The following is a 21,024-nucleotide window of genomic DNA, read 5'->3' as shown; positions in this document are numbered from 1 at the left end:
GTTAATTATTTTCTTTTTTTTTTTTAATTTAAAATTTTTGCAGTAATTGTAAAAAAGCATTACAAACCTGCTTCTTACTTTTTTATTAATTTAAAATTCAAAGCAATTCTTTTAATAACAATAAATAAATGTTTTGGTAATTACAAACTACGAAATTAATATCGAGTGTCAAATTATTCATCTAAACGACAATGAAATTCAGCTGTAATGGTCAAATCCCGGAATTTATACTTTTCTTTTATTTACCTACATCTACTCTTTATAAATAATTTTTAAATTTCTAATTAATTAATTTATTTTATGCACTTTAATATTATGCAATACAATAGTATAGATTTCAAGGTGCGCAGTTTGCAAAACCAAGAAAAAAACTTAATTGTTATATACAATTTAATTTAATTTATTTTATAACATAATTTATCAATTAGGATTACTTATATTTGACAATAAAATTGTAATTTTATCTAAATGAAATTCTAAATCTCGTAATATAAAATTTATCAAATTCTTAAAAAAAATATTATACAAAGTATTGTTGCCATATATGTATGTATATACATTCAAATAATCAACAAATGATTCAATTTCAATTACTATTAAGATAAAGATATCCTTCTGGTTATTTAATTTAAGTTTTATATTCCGTTATACATTTCTATATGTAGGTGTGTATGTATTGAAAATAAATTTATCTCTGTTTACTTACATCATGTTGCAAAGTACACTGACATAGAAGTCTATTGTAATTTCTCTTCTCTACAGGTTAATTCACTTTGACCTTATATTCGATACACCTAATGCATTACAGTACCCATCTTTCATAGGAGTTTAATTAGAAAAAATAAAAATATAAAACTTCTAATTTATAAAAGAATTTTTTTTTGTGTTTCATTCACTTAATTCAATTTCTTCTACTACTTTTTTTTTTGTAAAACTTTAATTACAATTTTTTTCATTACAACTTATTCAATGCTCTTCCACTTTTCAAATATATTTCACTTGTAATACAATTGTATGTGTACAGTGTATATTAATATATTATTAAATATATAAATGTATTACATTATTTATATAATAGAATATTTTTTTATTTTATATTTTATATTTACTTTAATTTCTTTACATGACTAACACTTCTTGAAATTTATTTGATTTTTTTTCCATCTCTTTTTACTGTTTATATTTATTTTTCGTCTTCTTCTTGTTCTTTTCTATTTCTAATCTAGAAACAGTAAAGTTAACTAAATTTAGAAAAATACAAATTGATTTTAAATGTCATTATGACTTTCCTTATATATATATATGTATCTTAGGTATAAATATATGTACGTGTATATTTTCTCAATTTTATTGGGTTAAATTAAGGTTTTCCACCTCGATAATCAAATATTTTATAGTACTTAAAGCTCTCTATATTGAGATGATATATATTTATGTACGTCAGTGTTTTCCTTTTACACTCAATAATAAAAAATCTTCCCAGTTTTTTTTTTATACCATCACTTTATTGCAAAAAAGGCCAAAATACGAACAAAATAAAAAAAGTACTAAGTATTACAAATTTACAAGAGAAGAAAGTACAAAAAATATAATATAGGATGAGAGAGGTAATGAGAGAAAAAAACAAAGCAAGAAGAAATAATGAATTTGTTTACAATTTTATTTAATAGTTTGACGACCTCATTCGAATTCGTCCACACAGGTGATAGAAGGATATTCGGAAAAAAATTTAACACTTTTATCTATTTTATTTTATTTTAGACAGAATTTTACGATAATGCCTGAATATTTACATTTTATAGCACAATTAGATCAACCAGTTAAACTAACATCAAATCTGTAATTTTTCGAAATGAGCACTAACTCTTTTAGAAGTGATGAAGTCTTTATCTCTGATTTTGATTTTGAATGTTCCTTATGAATGCGATTTTCTAATATCGTAAAATTGACCTGCAATTTATATATCAAAGTATAATTTTCAACATTATATGCTTTAACAGTTTTTTTTTTGAGGAGTAATATTCATTTGATAATTTTTTTTCTCATTAAAATTTCATTTTCTCTTTTCTAAATTTGTTCAAAATCTACGATATATATACAATATTGTGATAAACGTGTATAGTGTGTGTTTTAACAAATTTAATCCTTGTATTTTCTTTTCTTTTTTTCCCTTGATCCACCAAATATTCATTTTCATTTATTTTATAGTTACTTACTAACCTATTAATTCAAGAAATCATTTAAAAAGGAAGTTGATAGCAGCGAGGTAAAACAAAAAAGATAAAAAAAAATCAAGATGGAAGATTGTTCTAAATATAAATACATAACCATAAAAAATGGTGTATAAATTATTCTTGATCACGTTTACTTTTACTTAACTTCTTCCATCTATTTCAATAAATAACAAGAAAATTTATAGTTATTCTATTGTGAACTATACCTATATGAAGTAGTAGAGTTTTCATCCACTTTATCTGTAACAGTATATTTTAAAATTAGGTTAAAATGATGTTTACTGCGACCATTAGATTTATTATAAAGATTAAACAAAATGTACGCAAGTTTATGGTATAAATTATTATTTTTTAAATATAAAATAATATAGGAAATTACATAAAATTATCATATAATGGTATGACAACAGTAATTATCGTGATTCTATTATATACATAAAGTGTTATAATATCTATTTAATCTAATAGAAGGATCAATTTATTAAAAATTATATTTTCAATATAAAATTATGCTGTTTGAAAGATATAATTACATATTTTGAGATCAGAAAGACAATCAAACAAACGAAATTGACAAAAAGGATCACATAGAAATATTTTGAATCCATGCTACTATTATCATAATTTCCATCTTCATAACATATAGACCATATAAAGGTAACTAAATATAATTATACTTTGCCAAAAAAAAATTACAAATGCTTTTCCGATGAAAAGCCAATTATGGAAAGTATACTGATGATTAGCTCTAATATATTGAGTCAAATATTCAGAAAACCACTCTTAAAAAATTTCCTTAAAAGTAAAATTTATCTATATAGCAACTTCCCACAGTATGTGGTTTTACACTTCATATCCCATCATCTTTGTTCATAAAGAACTCAAAAGAAGAAAAGAAGAAACTTATTAGAGAAGAGTGACCAGTGTAAAAAAGTAAATAACTATAGTTACAGACAGTTTTAATATTTACTTTTGCTCCCTTAAGCAGGTCACTTAATTTTGGAATGTATTTTAAACAAAAGTATTAGAATTAGAAATACAATTCATATCTATATTTACAAAGAAAGAAGAATGTAAGCAACTTTCCAATCATTGCATCTTAAAACAGCCATGAAATATCGAACAAAACATCTATACATAAGTATATACATATGTATATAAAGGTTGTTAGCTTAGACGTCATATTAAATTACAATTACAAAAACACAATATACACAATTCATTTTAAAGTTTAAATAAAATATAGAAAAAAATGCTACTTTTGTGTACAGGAAAAACAAAAAATTTATTCCTAGGTGTAGCTGCTATGGATTTTTTTTTTTAAGAAAATTCAATTGTCCATAGAGACTACAAAAATAACTTAAGGAAGTGATGATGAAAAACATTTTATTTATTTTCATTATTGTTGTTTCAATGTTTTTTTTCTTGTTTTCTAGTTTAAATTTTCTTTCTTAAACTTTCAATGAATTCTGATTTTTTTTTTTGTTATATAAAGTACAGACTAGATACATGGAATTTTAGTTTCCAATACCATATTCGGGTCTGTATAGCAAAATTTTTATTTCTTGTAAATTCAAACAATTTTTTCAAGTTTTATACGATTTTTATTCTTTAAATTGCAATTCTTTTGAAATTTACTTAAGACAAATTAAGACAAATTAATTATTGTGAATTGGGCAAATATTTTCATTGTTTTTAATGACTTCATTTAATTTCTCTACTACATTTTACACTTGGTGGCAAAAACTTAATTTGTAATTTTTCATTGATTTAATGTTTCTGTTGAAAATTCACGTAGCAAGCATAAGCACGACTTCAAAAATTATTAGCTTCAACTCCGCTCCTTAAAATTGATTCCTAATTATTATAAATTCGGAATTATTCTTGTATTGCAATTATAACTTGTCATAAACTGCTGCCTATCCGTAAAATATATTGATTAAATTGCAATTTAAATTCAAAAATAAATAAGAATTTCATACATAACAAGAATTTAGGAAATTTTAATTTGTGATATGATTCTATTCTATGATCATCATTTTACAATATAGTTTACACTTCCTTGTTATATCCTTTGCGAATGCTTTTCAATTGAAAAGATTTTTTCTTATATGAAAAAAACAAAAAAAAAATTGTCCCATATTTTTACCGTAAAATAAATTCACATCATAGATATAAACAAGAAGCACGCATCATTTTTATATCCTTTATAATGGGAAATGACGAAAAATATCCTTAGAGAATTGAAAGAGAAAAAGCGAACAAGCAAACAATAAAATAAAAACAAAAAACAATAAAAATGATAATTTTTTTTTCTGTAAATTTTTTTTTCTTTCTATTCTAGTGTTTGTGAGTTTGTGTTTTATTTATATTTCTCTCTCTTTCTCTTTTTTTTTTTAGAAATCTTTAATGAAGATTGATGAATTGATGATATGAAAAACAACTGAAAAAAAAACGAGAAACAAAATAAAAAATTAGAAAAAAAGGACATCCAATAATTTATTATTCAACTAGAACAAAAAGGACAATAATGTTATATGTAGTCAATTTTTGGGTTGTTAAAATAATATAAAAATTTTTATTCAATTATATACAATAACATTAAATTTAAAGAAAATTAATTTTTACCGAAAATAGAAATCGAAAAAGAGGAAATTTTAAATTAAAAGAATTGTGAATAATGCAAAATTATGACAGAATACAATTTTTTCATTCACAATATTTAATCATATAGTTTAGTTAAATTTCAGGACTTTGTTCTCTAGATTGAAAAAATTAATAAATAGACAATCATCAGTGATTAACAGTCCACTATGAAAATTTCACGTTCTTGATAGTAAAATATTAATAATCAATCGGTATGTACAAGTATCTTCTCTTGGCGCCAGACAACTAGACAGAATTATAACATAAATATATGCACTTTAGCGTATAAGACAATATACATATAGTTATCATTATGATTATTTATGAAATCCCAAAACTTAATTGGAAATTTAATGCTTCAAATAATCTACGCACTCTATATAGAAGATAAGATATGAAAATCCCACCTTTCATCGAAAAAATAATATTTGCATATTATTTTCGTTTAATTATGATTTATAAAGTATCTACTTAATTAATATTAATATATATAAGTGAAAATAATCTTCCTACTTATCATCACAGTATTTTTAATATAGGCTGATTGAGTATTTTATAAATAACATAAATTTTAAGTCGGATTTGACACTTCACAGAAGGCATTGGTCGCATATATTACGGAAAGTAATTAAATAGAAATTAAACAATAATGGCCAAATTTTTAAGAAATCACTGTCAAATTCTAGTATTTTTAATTTTAGTAATTAGTTTTAATGGTAAGTTGTGAACTTTATGTAGTTCTTTAACATGCTTCAAAAAATTCTGTAGAGAACAAATTAATTAAATTTTAAAACAAAAATTGTTTTTGCAGGGCAATGTGATGCAGGATGTTTAAGTTCTTCAAGAAACTTATTAGGAAATATGACAAATCAAAATAATGGTAAGTGCTTATAAAGATTAATCCCTTGCATTTTGATACTTTAACTGATCACATCTGAATTTCATTCCAATTAGTTATGTTTTTAAAGCCGTCAGAGTTTCTTTGAGTGCAAATGTGTTCTTTAAATAAATTTGTTTTTCAAATTTGTTAAAATCATTTCTCTATTTTGAAATTGAAAATTTCCATTAAAATTTATCGTACCTACAAAAATTAAATTTAACTTGCATATTAAACCATGAGTTAGTAAAAATTTTTTGAAAAATTATCCTTTTTCAAATTTTTCAAATTTTTCCATTAACACTTTTTAACATTGACCGTCAACATCAGCGACATCAACGCATTTAATACATAAATCCAATATTACATTTACACAATCTGATTACAGGTTGTATATGTATCTAATGCACCTTTGTCGCGTCGCCGGAATAGAAAAAGTAACAAGGTTGAATATATAAAAGTTCATTTGAGTAAAAAATTTATTATTCTCTTTCTAATACAGAAACCAAAACAAAATAGCCTTTTAGAAATTCCAATATACTTTACTACATACAACTGTACTTTGGTTAAAATAATCAAGAAAATTCTTTAAATTTTACCAATTCTTGCTTTCATGCTATTCCTGAATGTGATAAAATTTAAGTTGCAATGCTTCACCTTCCTGAAATAAAAAGTTTCTATATACGAGTATGTATGTAGGTTTGTATATACTATAATATGTATTTGTAAATTTTAATGTCAAAAACTGCATTTTTAATGCTTTAGATCAAAATTTCCACAAAACCTTTTATAAATTTCTGAATAAGATTTCTTTTACAATTCCATGTAACATATTATAGAATACATACAAATACAATTGGTCTGGATGACTTATTGCCCAATGAAACTAAAAATTTACATTTTAAACTTAATTTTTTACATTTACAGACTGACTATATCGTACATTGTATAGGTATGTATAAGTATGTAAATAACAGTAGCCATCCATTGCCTTGGGTATAATGACATTATCCATTTTCTTGTACTGCTTCCTACATTTTATACCTACTATATAATATTGTAAATGGAGAAAAAGTATAAAGAGAAAAATTCATTTATGGTTTATATTCAGATGACTGAATTTAAATATGATTAGTCAAAGTGAGAAATTTAAATTTGCAAATTATTCATCTTAATCCTTAAAAAATATAGCTTTTTTTGTGGAAATAAATTGATCATCAACCAGATTTATGCATATGCATTAGGGTGACCATGTATTTTAACAAGGAAAAATGGGACAACAAAAATATGTAAAGTCGCCTATGCATAAATAAATATTTATGGTCAGAAAATTGGTGAGAGCCAAGAACTTCAGTTACGTCATGTTTTTAAAGAGTTTTCTTTTGTTGAAAAAAAAGCTGAGCATATAAATTATCAAATAACAAAATTGTCAACTCAAAATATGAAAGATTTTGAATTGATATTTTTCATTAAGTGTCAAATCTTACTGTTTCATTAAGTGTCAAATCTTACTGTCTTAAATAAATATAATGCAAAGTAAATTTGACATCTCAGAGGAAAATGCTTATTTTGATGCAACTTATGGAATATTTTACGGAATCAGACGGATATTGTGCACCCAAAAAACAGAATATATCCTTGAAATGAAGAGAGATGGTCTCCCTAATACATAAGCTACATACTTTACAATTAATATGTATACAATATTAAAGTATGAATTTTCTTCATTTTGAAAATGGTAATTTCAAAAAATGACAATCAGTTTTATGAGCTTTACATTCAATGATAAACTGACAATTGTATTACAGTTATCAACTATGTATGTGTCAAATTATTTACTTATATGTATTTGAATTATTATTATGAATTTCGAAAAATTTTTTAAACAAATTAGAGATTTATAGGGTTAACAAAGAAAAAATACTTAAATTTGTTTTTTTTTTTTTCAACAATGAAACTGAAAACTTTAATTTATCAAAATTTAAGACTTTGAATTACTACATTTCACTAAAACAATAAATGATGATAAAATAATGGAATAAATCCAGTTTCATTATGAAAAATTCACTCATAATTCACTCTTAATTTGTGATATAATGGTATAGGTACTCATAGTTTGGGTATGAATTTATTAATGTGTAATTTTGTGTAATAACAATAGAATGATGTAAGAATCTTCTAAAGAAGTTTTCTATTATTTTATGCATTTGATGAGTGTAATTAGTGCATAAATAATTTTTTTCATTCAAATTTAAATTATTCTCTTATATTTTTGTTAGTACCAATAGCTATTATCAATCATGCGAAATTTCGACTTTTAAAAATTTTGGATTCTAGTTTAGTCATAATTATATGAATTTAAATGATATTTAAAGATCCTCTGTCAGTTGTAAGCCCTTCTTTGGTTAACTGTACTATGACTTCAGCATATAATAATTTTAAATTATTCAAATGTTAATTACAAGCGATGAAATTTTTAATTTTATGCGTTCTAGAAATAAGTTAAGCAATATTTTTACATAATTGTACTCCACCTCATTCATGAAAAATAATTGACAAAAAAAGCAAAGCGGAAGCACTTTCCGATTAATTTCAAAATTCATTATGGTATTATTCATTATTTTCGGTTACTTTTGTTAATAATTCGAATTCTGATTTGAGAACAGACAAAATTTAAGACTTGAAACTTGTCTCACAAAGATGTATATTTTTACCGCACGCAGATCGACAATTGAAATAAACAAGATAGACTTACTTAAACATGTACATATACATGACAACCCCCAATGCGATCGCCTAAAAATTAAAAATTTCGAAATATTTGTTTGATCAGCCTCCTCATATTCGTATTTTCTAGAGTAAAGTTTTTCTGTTTTTGGAATTCATTTTTAAAATTTAAAGTGACTCCAATTATGAAAGTTTCACCACAGCTGAGTAGCTTTCATTTACTATAAATTGTCGATTATAGTATATTGAAGCGTCGAAAATTTGTAAATATTTATACATACTTAAATATTTTAATCAAAATTTAGTATCGATTTCGAAGCACCTGCATTTAAATTGATTTAATTTTTTTTATCATTTCAACATGCGCGCCTCGAACATTAATACGTAAAAAATAATATTGTTTTGAATGTTCAAAACAATCTCTCGAATTTAATATTCTCAGAAATTTTTGACACTCATTCAACCCCATGTAAATTTGTCGTTTTCATAATAGGAAAAAGCTTTGTAGTAAACAAAATTATTTTAACATTTATTTACTCACAATTATTATGATTAGTTTATGCTATATTTTGAAGTACATATCTATAGATAAATTATGTACAAAAATAACAATTATGAGAAATATGGCTGTTCATTGTTTCCTTTAATTTTAGAAAATTTATTTTAAGATGATTGATAAAAGCTAAAATGTTTTCAAAAAATGTCACCAATATTTCTGTTGCTCTCAATTATAAAACATTTCTTTTATAAATTTAAAATCATTGATATGTAAGTAGCTGGAGAAGAAAATGACGTATCAGTTGTATCACCTAATAAAATAATTCTACAAAGCGACAAAATCTTGTACAATACGTTAATAAATAAATAATAATTGTAGCGTAGCTGCACAAGTTTTGTTTAATACTTTTTTATGAGTAAGTCTAAAAATAAAGCAAAACTTTTTATTAACTATAAAAAAAATAAACAACTCTGAGCAACATGTTATTATTATTACTACCAAAACATCTCTAAAGTAGTTATTTTACTACATTTTGGTTTTAATTAGAAAATGTAAGGATTTTTTTTTTGTTTTGAAGTTTTAATATTATTTATTGATATAATGATTCTATTAATATTAAATTATAATTATAAATGTAGTTTATAATTCATTTAATTATAATTAGATTAATCAAAGTATTTACTAAAATGAAATGGTTTTTTTCAGTTTTGGGTGTCAAAAATTTTGGGAGTTATTTTTATATATTGAAAGAAAGACTATTAAATAGAAGCAGATAATAAATTATCGCAGTTTACGGCAGTATTTACAACGAAGTTTACCCAGTTAATTTTAGTTAACACTATGATTAATTTAATTTTAATCGAGTGACATATTATATATGTTGTAATTCAATAATAACAGTTTATATATAACTATATTTGCAAAACGTTTCTATGCATATAATCAAAAATCCCTTTGAAACTACATAGTACTAAACGGAGTTAGAACACATAGTCATGTTACATGTATAAAATAAAAAAAAGCTCGAAAATTTTTGTGGCAGATTTTTACTATAATTTAAATATAATCGAACACTCTCTTGTATAAGTATATGCACACATACGGTTTCACTTTATTTATACTTTAGCGAACAAGACAGATGATTATTATTTTTTCTTACCTGATAAAGCTTTATTGAAATAAAACGGGTTTTATTCTCTCTCAGTATTTACATAGTTTTGGTATTTCGTACGAGTACGAAAAATCAACGCTATTATTTCTGCTCTGCTACAAAACCAATACATTAACAAATAACAATGTTTGGAGGAATGGATGAAATAATAGAGCTTAGCTTGACATAATAAATTTTCGTGATTTCATTGTGGTTCCATGTGTCGTTGGATTAAACAGTTTCTAAAATTTTAATTATATTTTTTTTTGTTTTATTTAATTTATTAAATAATTTTTGATTTTTATAATTTATTTAATCATTAAAACTATTTGTGATTTTTATTTGTTTTTATTATTTTTTTTTGTTATAAAAATTCATAATTTATTATCGGTTGAGAACTTATAGTGGTGTGATTGCACACTTTAGCAATTTTATATTTTATTATTTTCGTAATTTTTTAATACTTTTTATCGGGCTAATTAAAGTTAAACCGTCACATTACTGCATTTGTACCGTGTTCATTTAAAAGCTTTAGATTTCGGTGTATTTTTGTAAAATTTGCATTTTTAAACGAAACTTTTTTTATATTAAAAGCAGTGAACTTGTGTAATTATTTAAGAGAATATTAAAAATTACCAAAAAACAAAAATAAAAGAAGGTATACTTTTGGTTTTTATATATCCACATATTTTTCATAAGAGATCAACAAGTGAATATAGAGGCACAGTACTAAATAATATTCTTTATAAATTTTGTGAAAATCCAGAATAAATAGACCAGCCAATATGAATAATTTGAAAATACCACATTCACCAAATGGTAAGTTTGATTTTTTTGTTTTTAATTAATAATTTTTAATTATGACATTTATTTTAGTTGTTAAGAGCCACTGTACTGTTATTGATTTATGTAGATCAGTTAGATTTTCGGATTTTCGAAAAAAAATTTATTAGAAGTTTTTCGAATAAGTTGCTTACAATACAATATTAATCAATAACATATTAATCAATATAATATAGATTAGTTTATGTAGATAGGTAATAAAAGTGAAATTATTGAAATTGATTACTACCATAATTGATTTCCCGCCATACATATACTCAACTTGCGAAATTTCTTGTTTCTTGTGTTATTTTTTAAGGTACCTACATATAGATATAACGTACATGTATTTACATTGATAGCATTATTCCAATACCTACGTCTAGAACTTATTTGAAAATATTAAATTGAATGTACATAAAAAATATTCAAATGAAACACTCTTTTTCCTGTTAGTACTAAAAACTAATATAAATTTTAATATAAATGATTTGACGTTTATTTAGTACATGTATATGTACGTACCTATAAAAATATAGGGTCATCTACCGGAATAGTAGAACGTAACTAATTCTTTATAGAGGTTGGAATGTTATATACATTTAGAATAATATACATGCATTCATTTTCTGAAATTAAACCATCTGAGTATTATTATACGCTAAAATATAAAGAGAAATTTTGTATATATGTATGTATTTGTATTTTGTATATTCGAAATTATTAATATATGTATTATTAATTAGTAATATATTATGTATATTCGAAACTGTTAGATTATTCAAATTAATTAAAATGACAAAATGAAATAATGCATTTTGTTGTATGTGGTATGCATGTATATATGTATACACATCATAATCGATCACATACATATAAATAATTTTTATATTTACTTTGTGAATTTTAAGAAAGTCATAATATTTAACATTCACTTTTGGTCTCTAATGCACTTTTCTGTGCTGCAATACTTTCAAAACTTTTTTAATTAAGTATACCGAAAAAAATTAAGTGAAAGCCAAATTTTAAAATAATAAAAAGAAAACTTATGGTCATTTATTATTTTTTAATTTTTTTTCTGGTTTCTTTAGCTCGCATCTAGTACAGATTATTGAATTAATTTGGGTCAAAGACAGAACATTTCCAATAACAAAGCATTAATATCCAACTACATTTTTTAGCTACATTTTTTTTTTCTTCAATAACAAGTTAAAGCAAAAAAAAATTTTAAAAAATGTATTCATGTATAAAAAAAAATCTTCAGAAATTTTTTTTTAAATAATTCATTAAAATTTTCTAATACATTAATTTTTGTTTTTCTTTTTCTTTTTGATAATCAAAATATTAAACATTATTTGAGAGTATTATTTTAAATTCAATAATTCGTTTATAATCGGTGAATAGTTTCTGAGTGAAATTAAACTGCGGATTCGTTCTCTATTTGGTTTCATTTGTTAATTCGATATGATTATTAATTACAACTAATCGATTATATCCGATTTTTTAGAAGGATTTAACATAGGCTACGATGAAAGTGTTGCAAAAGTCATCCAAAACTAAAACTGAGAAATTATGTAGTCAATATCATAATAACTTTTAAATTTAATTTTAATAAATTGTGATATGTCAACATTGTTGACATTATGACGCATGATACGTCAAACTATTATTTCAATGTCAAAACTACGAGTAGGTTTTATTTTAGATTTCAACAAATTTAACTACTATTTCATTGCTTGTTCATATTTTTCCATATTTTGATATTAATGAAATAAAATTTTGCTTAACATAAAAGAAAATTCATTAACGTATTGCCAGATGCACGTATGACGTTAGATTATAATATGTATGTACATAATGTACTCATTGTGTATGCACGTATGAATGCTATAAACTTTTATTAACTTTTTGTCAATATCAAATATTTTTAATAATGATTCATAGTTGAAATGAAAGTCGTTCGTAATTTTACAAACCATTAAAAATACTGGTTATACACAAGCTTTCATATAAACTTTTTCTTTAAGTAAACATGTATGTATGTAGGTACCCAATTTAAGCAGCTATATTATCTAAATTATAACTATCATGAGAATGTTATTTCAGAAATTAAATTATTGATGCTTTCTAATGCCTCTGGGCTAAAAAATAAATTACTTATATTTATTTTTTTAAATATTGAAAAGATTTTTATTCTAAAAGCAAAAAATTTATAAATTTTCATGGTCAGGATCAAGTTCAAAGAATGTTTATTTTATATGAAATTTAAAAGTACGTTAGAACCTTGAAAAAATAAATCATGTGTTTACACTATATGTGACTATAATAGCGATTAAGTCATCGTGTTTACTAAAATTGAAAGTAAAATGATTGACAAAACCAAATAAGTGGTCCTTTACCAAATCTTACATTTTAAATTTAATTTAATTTGCAGTATTTAATGTTAAATAAAAATTTTCTCTTGGTTTAAAAGCAGCATAATATTCAATTTTAGAAACTAAAATTTTTGTGTTCTGACAGTGTCTGCATATACATAGATACTGAATATGCGAATATAACTTTTAATCAAATTAAAAAATTGATTGTGTTGTGCCGATCTAATCAGCAACTTGTAAATAGTTTTGATGTGTGTTACATTTAAAACTTACACCTCAAAATGCATGTATTGCATTAAAACAAAGCTTTAAATAGTATATAATTATTTTGCAATACATAGGTACATACATATACATTAAAACTTTATAGAATGATTGTTAATGACCTAGCTACTCTACCAAAATCACAGCAAAAAATAACAAAAATATCGCGCGATCAACAGAAAAGCTTGCATACATTAAAATAATTTCAAAACGTTTAAGTATGTAAATGTGTTTAGACCACTTATATATTTTTTTAAAGTTCACATCCGTTAAAATTTACACATATATGTATGAACATATTTATGTAGGTAACAAGTAATAAAAATATGCATGCTTAGGGAGACCAGTACATCTTAATTTTATAAATAAAAATAATCAGAGTTTTATATACATAACATTAATAATAAATGAAGTCAGAGAATTTTCATGTCAAGTTAAATTTAAGGTTAACGAAAGGAAATAGAATTGAACATGTCAATTCAGTGGTAAATACTTTCCAAAATTTTGTTGGCAATAAGATAATTTTTCATTCAATTACTGAATTGCCTATCTTTAGAATAATTTGAAAAAATTTTAACACTAAATATTTATTAGTTTTCGAATAATTCTGATGACTGAAGTTTTATTAAAAGTAATCGAAGTGCTGGTTTAAATTAAATATTTATATCAGACATCCATTACCTAGATCAAGCATTAAGCATATCGTCAACAGGCGTAAATAAAAACTTCTTTTAGTCGCAACTATGCAACTATCAGTTATCAAGGAACAGCGTCATCATTTATGGTTGGAAAGGGGGGGGGGGGGGGGGGAAGAGGGGAATAAAAAGAGGGAAGAGCAAAAGGGCAAGTAAAATAAAATGGCGAGCACAACTTAAAAATAATAATAAAAACAAAAAACCAAACGACGAATAATTGATAATCTAGATAAATAGAGACGAGAGAGAAACAAGAAGAAACGAAAATATTACTACAAATTTAAATTAGACAAAAGTCGAGATCTAAGAGTACCTTTACTAATAGCAGGATCAAATACCAAAGAATTAGAATTAACAGAACGCAACATTCTAATGACCGGCTAATTCCTACCATAATCATTAGGGTGATAGCGAACATTGTGCAACTCAACAGACCTAAGATTTCTTACATTATCCCTAATGGAAACGTGCTTTCTACCACATCTGTCTTCAAGCATTTTGTGAGAACTATTTTTAAATACGTTTTTCTGGTATCAATGAATGTTTAAGTTTTATATTTTCCGTTTTCATTTTATTTCGATAAATGTTTTAGTTATATACATACATACTACTTAAAATCATTAATACCAGAAAAAGTGATTTTTTTTAACTTTTATACCTGGTCACGTTATTTCTACATTTATTGTGACTAAGGAACACTACAAGTTTTATTTAATAACAATGAATATTAATAAAAATGAGCATTATATTGATAATGGAATACAAAATTAAAAATTTCTGAATAATAAAATGTAGATAATACAAAAATACACACAAAAATCGTACGCCTGTTTGCAAAAGCACGTGATCATAATATTTCTCGATTGATAAATAAAGTATTTGACTGTCTCAGCTGATAGGAAAGAATATTGTGCAAGACAACTTTGCAAGAATATAAATTTTGTTTATGTACACAAACATACATACATACAGACATATTTCTGAATATGTGTGGAACGAATTCAACAACAATGGGATCCTCAATATTATTAATCCATCTCATAACATTGGGAAAGACCATAATATTTTCATCAAGATAAAATTTATATACACATACAAATTAAAAAAGGGACACTTAAAGCAATTAAGAATAGTAAGGGTTTTTATCAAAATTGGACTACGGTAAAATAAACGGTACGATATTCCAAAACACCGAATTTATTTTAAATTGAAGTAATCGAAAGAACACGAAGAAAATTTTGTTCTGTTCTGTTATTATTTGTACCTATATAATAATTCTACAGAGTATTACTGAACTTGAGCCTAAGCGACGTAAATAAAACTTGTTTTTTTTTGTTGTTTTTATTATATCTCCCCAAATGTTAATTTATTTATATGTGCATACTTGTATACATATGTATGTGTCATCAATCTATTGAATGAAGAGTATATCAGATTTTTTAGTGTGCCACTCATTTTTTTAGTAGTATAAAGTTTGGAAGTAAATTTTCGCTCAGAATTTTTTTCGCATTTTATAAAAGTCTTTAAAGTCAGCAAGCAAATCAAATTAAATGTGAAAATGAAATATGTAAGTCTAAAATAAAACGTCGATTAAGTAATAAAATATGCACGCAAGAAATTTTAAACGTAAATAGGTTTATATGGCATTAATAAGAATTTTTGTTTTTCCTCCTAGATCTATGCAAAAATACGATATTTTTAATGATAAGCATTAAATACCATATTCAAATGAACGTATATACATATACATACATTACAAAAAATATAACAGTACAAAAATTGAATATTGCAAGTATCAAAATTTAGTTGATAATCGTAAAATAATTATACTTTACAATATATTGTTGAATAATATTCATCACAAATAAATGTGTTATATTGTATAACACATATTTAATTTAATTTCTAATATGCAATTACGATCTCAAACATAAACATCTGAAAATACAGCATCAAACTTCAATACTATAAAAATAATAATGAGACGAAAATAAACCTCTAAAGTTATTATAAAAGCCTTTTTCTCCTTAAAGTCTTAATAAATGACTGTAGCTGAATTACTACAATAGTAGGAGCATTTCTTTATTTTTATGTAGTTGTGAACAATGATTTTATATCACAACACATATTTTAATATCTGCCTATCTATTATGATACATATATGCATATATATATGTATATGTATATATACATATATATACATATATCATGCCCATATGTAAAGCTGCAATTTAACATTGATACTAAACATTTTCTTAAAATTTAATATCTAAATTTAACAAATATGTAAGTATTTGAAAAACAATGTGCTTATAAAACAAAAGCAAATCTTACATTTTATATTGCCGGTGCAGTCGGTCTTCAAACTTAGGTTAGAATTGATCAACAGATCAAAATTTTATTTTTTTTTCAAAGCGCTTTTCATAAATAAAATTTAGATATTTCTTTTGTTTTATTATTATTATTTTTTATATAATTATAAGGGAAATCTAAAACAAGGGGAAAAAATTATTATAGAATTAGAGACTTTGGTTTGCGGTTTAAAGTACAAATTAAGGTTAGTTTAATTACGTACCTGTATATATATATATGAATCTTACTTAAAGAAATTTTAATTATTACTTGAAAATTAAGAAATTTTAGTATAATTTGTGATTATAATACATAAAAAAATTTTTAATATTTTTTTACAAAAGTTTGCAAAAAGAAGAAATTTTTCTAAAAAAACATTTTATTCATACTTATATAAAATAACATGTGTGTTAATATTCTAACCTTTTGATACTTAAATATAAGTAGCCTATAATTATTTCTAAGGTAGGTATATACAAAAAAATGTTAAAACCTGTAATGAATTTTAAGTGAACCTGTAAGATTTCAATCTCATTTAAAATAATAGAATAATTTAATAAACTTTACTGGTGGTTTTAAATTGTAATTATAAAATATATTTTTTAATAATGACAAGTGCACCAACATTCCAATCCGACTACTCGTATGTATAATAAATTCAGCAAAGGAATTATGTTCTTTAATAGAACTTGAATTAATTAGTTGATACAAAAATTTTATTTTTAAGTTAATTATGTGGTCCGATCGGAATGCAATAGATTTTGTGTTTCTAAATGGTACACGTAAAAAATTCATATAAACAAAAAATTCATACTTATAACAAATGGAATTATTCTTAAAATATTCAATATTTCATAAAAGTGTTATAATTAAATTTTAAATTCATACCAAAATTTATTTTCATCGGAAATAATCACAAATTGAAATTTAATAAAATTTTGTTGAAATTCTATATTGAAATCAATCATTTTCCAAACTAATTTTGTTTGTTGATTGTTTTTTGAATTTGAAAAAAAAATCAGCAGAAATTGGAATTTTATATAGGTACTTATAATTGAATTTTTATATAAAAATTATCTTCTAATATAAATAAAACTATCAATAAAATAAAATTTTTATAATTTTTTTTTTTGCGATATTTGAGAAATTTTTATTATTTTTATTAATTTTTATAATTTGCTTTATAAAAGTTTTATAATTTGCTTGAATTGTTTTATAAAAACTCCATACTTATTTTGTATGCATAAAATAAATGATAATTTTATTTCCTCAATTAGTTGCAATTTAATTTATTCAATAATATTGAATTTTTTTTAAAAATACCTTAAGTGTTTCCATCTATACATATACTTTTGATTATTTGCATAAAGCTTAAGCATCATGTCAGCAGTTTGTTGTAGAACAATATTATAATTGATTCATAATTGAATGCAATTTAATATTAGAAAGTGTCACACGATATCACTGTTCAATTTTTAAAATCAGTTTTATATTCTCGTTTAGTGAGAAGAAATCTTAAGAAATATTTTGCAAATAGAGAGAAAGCCCTATTTTTTCTAAAAAGAAATTTACTTGCTTTACGGCAAATTACAATATGGATCAGTTAAATTAGAGTGGCATTATCAATCTTTTGATAAACAATTAATTATTTGTAATTCTTAAATTATAAAGCTTATTTAACATTTCGTTTTTATTAATTATTGCAGAAGCCGAAAAAGAGGAAACTCTGTCATTGATTCGTGAATCATTGACACACACGATGATATGTGAAGGAACTCATTTTGATGGAAAAATTCCTCATGTTTTTGTTACATTTGGAGCATCTGTAAGTTCAATTTTCCCCATATTTTATTTCATATATTTAAAATGTTTTAAAATTTACCTAAAAATCATAATGAAATTGCTGTATTCTAAAATTTGCTTATCTAATTTAGTATTTTTTTTTTTATTTTTCAACACTAATATAGGGAGATTTAGCTTGTAAAAAGATTTATCCAACATTATGGTGGTTATACAGGGATAACTTATTACCAAAACCAACACTTTTCTTTGGTTATGCTAGATCAGATATTACAATTGCTCAATTACGTGAAAAATGTATTAAATACATGAAAGTGAAACCAAGTGAAGAGAAAAAATATGAAGAATTTTGGAAATTAAATCATTATGTACGTGGCTCTTATGATAAAGGAGTTGATTTTGAAAATCTTGATAAAGAAATTAAAAAATTAACATGTGATTTAACAGCAAATCGTGTATTTTATTTAGCATTACCACCAAATGTATTTGAAATAGTAACATCAAATATTAAGAATCATACAATGGCAGAGAAGTATGAAAAAATTTTCCAATGTTTTTTAATATAAATTAAATTATAAAATTTTTTGTAATATAAATTTAATATTTTCTTTTTTAATTTTTTAGGGGCTGGAATCGTGTTATTATTGAAAAACCATTTGGACGTGATGCTGATTCTTCGAAACAATTAAGTGATCATTTATCGAAACTATTCCGTGAAGATCAAATTTATCGTATTGATCATTATTTGGGTAAAGAAATGGTACAAAATTTAATGACAATCCGTTTTGCAAATAAAATTTTTTCACCAACATGGAATCGTGATAATATTGCATCCGTTTTAATAACATTTAAAGAACCATTCGGTACACAGGGACGTGGTGGTTATTTTAATGAATTTGGTATAATACGTGATGTTATGCAAAATCATCTATTACAAATTTTATCATTAGTTGCAATGGAACGACCAGTATCATGCCATCCAGATGATATACGTGATGAAAAAGTACGTGTTTTAAAAAGTATTCAACCAGTTGAATTAAATGATACAGTATTGGGACAATACATTGGTGATCCAAATGGTGAAGGTGATGCAAAATTAGGTTATTTAGATGATCCAACAGTACCAAAAAATTCAACAACACCAACATATGCATTAGCTGTATTAAAAATAAATAATGAACGTTGGGATGGTGTACCATTTATATTACGCTGTGGTAAAGCATTAAATGAACGTAAAGCTGAAGTTAGAATACAATATAATGATGTTGCTGGTGATATATTTGAAGGTAATTCAAAACGTAATGAATTAGTTATACGTGTTCAGCCAGGTGAAGCGATTTATGTTAAAATGATGACAAAATCACCAGGTATAACATTTGATATGGAAGAAACTGAATTAGATTTGTCATATAATCATAGATATAAAGATGCATATTTACCGGATGCATATGAACGTTTAATATTAGATGTATTTTGTGGTTCATTAATGCATTTTGTACGTTCAGATGAATTGAGTGAAGCATGGAGAATATTTACACCATTATTGCATAAAATTGAGAAAGAGCTTCCTAAACCAATTAATTATGTTTATGGATCACGTGGACCAATTGAAGCAAATAAAAAATGTGCTGAAAATAATTTTAAATATTATGGATCATATAAATGGCATGGTAATAATAAATTATAAAAATCATGTGAAAGAGATTTAAATTTTGTACAAAAAAACATAAAAGAGGAGGAATCAAATGAAAAATTAAAATTTTGTCAGGATATTAATGGAAAATATTAATTAAATTTTTGAGGTGAAAATATTATATAATAAAAAAATGCAATTTAATAATTTAAAGATAAGACAAAAAAGAAAAAGAGAACAAAATTGAATATGAAATTAAAAATGTTGAATGTAGGTGATTAATAAATTAATTAATTTTTTTTTTAAAACACTTTAACATTTTTTGTATAAGTTGTTTAAAATTTTTGCGGTATAATTGTTTTTCAATTTTTTATATTCTTTATGGTATAAAATATTTTTTCTACTTTATTTTTAATTATTATTTAAATAAAAAATGTTTTTGTTATATTAAATCATATTTTTATAAATAATTAAATTGGTTTAATTTCTAATTTAAACAGTTTTAAGCGTCAAGTCAATTAATTTCAATATTAAACTTAAGATATTCATTCGTTCAAATGTTTCATATTATCCTTGTACCACCTACTTTTAATTAATGTTCTGAAAGCTTGTTTTCCTTTCCAAACTAATAAAATCAATATGAAGAACAAAAATTTCAATAACATAAAATTCAATTTTGTGAAAAATCCGAAATATTGTATGCATAATTTGCCTTAAGGCAATTTGAATGCTTTTATATTGTATGTGCTTGTATATTGTAGATAATGCAATTGTTAAATTTTAAATTGAATTATTGTAGGAAAATTCATCAAGGATTTGAAAGTTATTAATATTTATAATCAAAATATTGTCCTTAGTTGCTTATTTAGAATGTATTATTTATATTTTATACTCAGTTCTAAGCAATTATAAGCAAAGTTTTTTTGTAATTCTTATGGATAAAGCTATTT

The 21,024-nt window shown here is 23.8% G+C and overlaps 1 protein-coding gene across 4 annotated transcripts; it reads left to right on the top strand.

Annotated features, from left to right (window-relative positions):
* The first annotated feature begins 10,354 nt into the window (after window positions 1–10,354).
* Window positions 10,355–20,538, top strand: LOC129613924 (glucose-6-phosphate 1-dehydrogenase). 4 transcript variants are annotated; one of them, XM_055528261.1, is made up of 4 exons: window positions 10,355–10,952; window positions 18,348–18,466; window positions 18,609–18,973; window positions 19,066–20,538. In XM_055528261.1, exons 1-4 carry the CDS (start codon window positions 10,919–10,921, stop codon window positions 20,126–20,128), a joined length of 1,581 nt encoding a protein of 526 aa, XP_055384236.1. In that variant the 5' UTR covers window positions 10,355–10,918; the 3' UTR covers window positions 20,129–20,538. The 4 variants fall into 4 exon arrangements, with proteins under 4 accessions (XP_055384236.1, XP_055384238.1, XP_055384240.1 ...); XM_055528263.1 differs by lacking the exon at window positions 10,355–10,952 and adding an exon at window positions 16,658–16,846; XM_055528265.1 differs by lacking the exon at window positions 10,355–10,952 and adding an exon at window positions 17,079–17,106.
* The last annotated feature ends 486 nt before the right edge of the window (window positions 20,539–21,024 follow it).

This window comes from Condylostylus longicornis, unplaced genomic scaffold (assembly GCF_029603195.1).
Source record: "Condylostylus longicornis isolate FDR11 unplaced genomic scaffold, ASM2960319v2 ptg000098l, whole genome shotgun sequence".
Taxonomy (NCBI): Eukaryota; Metazoa; Arthropoda; class Insecta; order Diptera; family Dolichopodidae; genus Condylostylus; species Condylostylus longicornis.
This window is presented reverse-complemented; position numbering and strand designations above follow the sequence as displayed.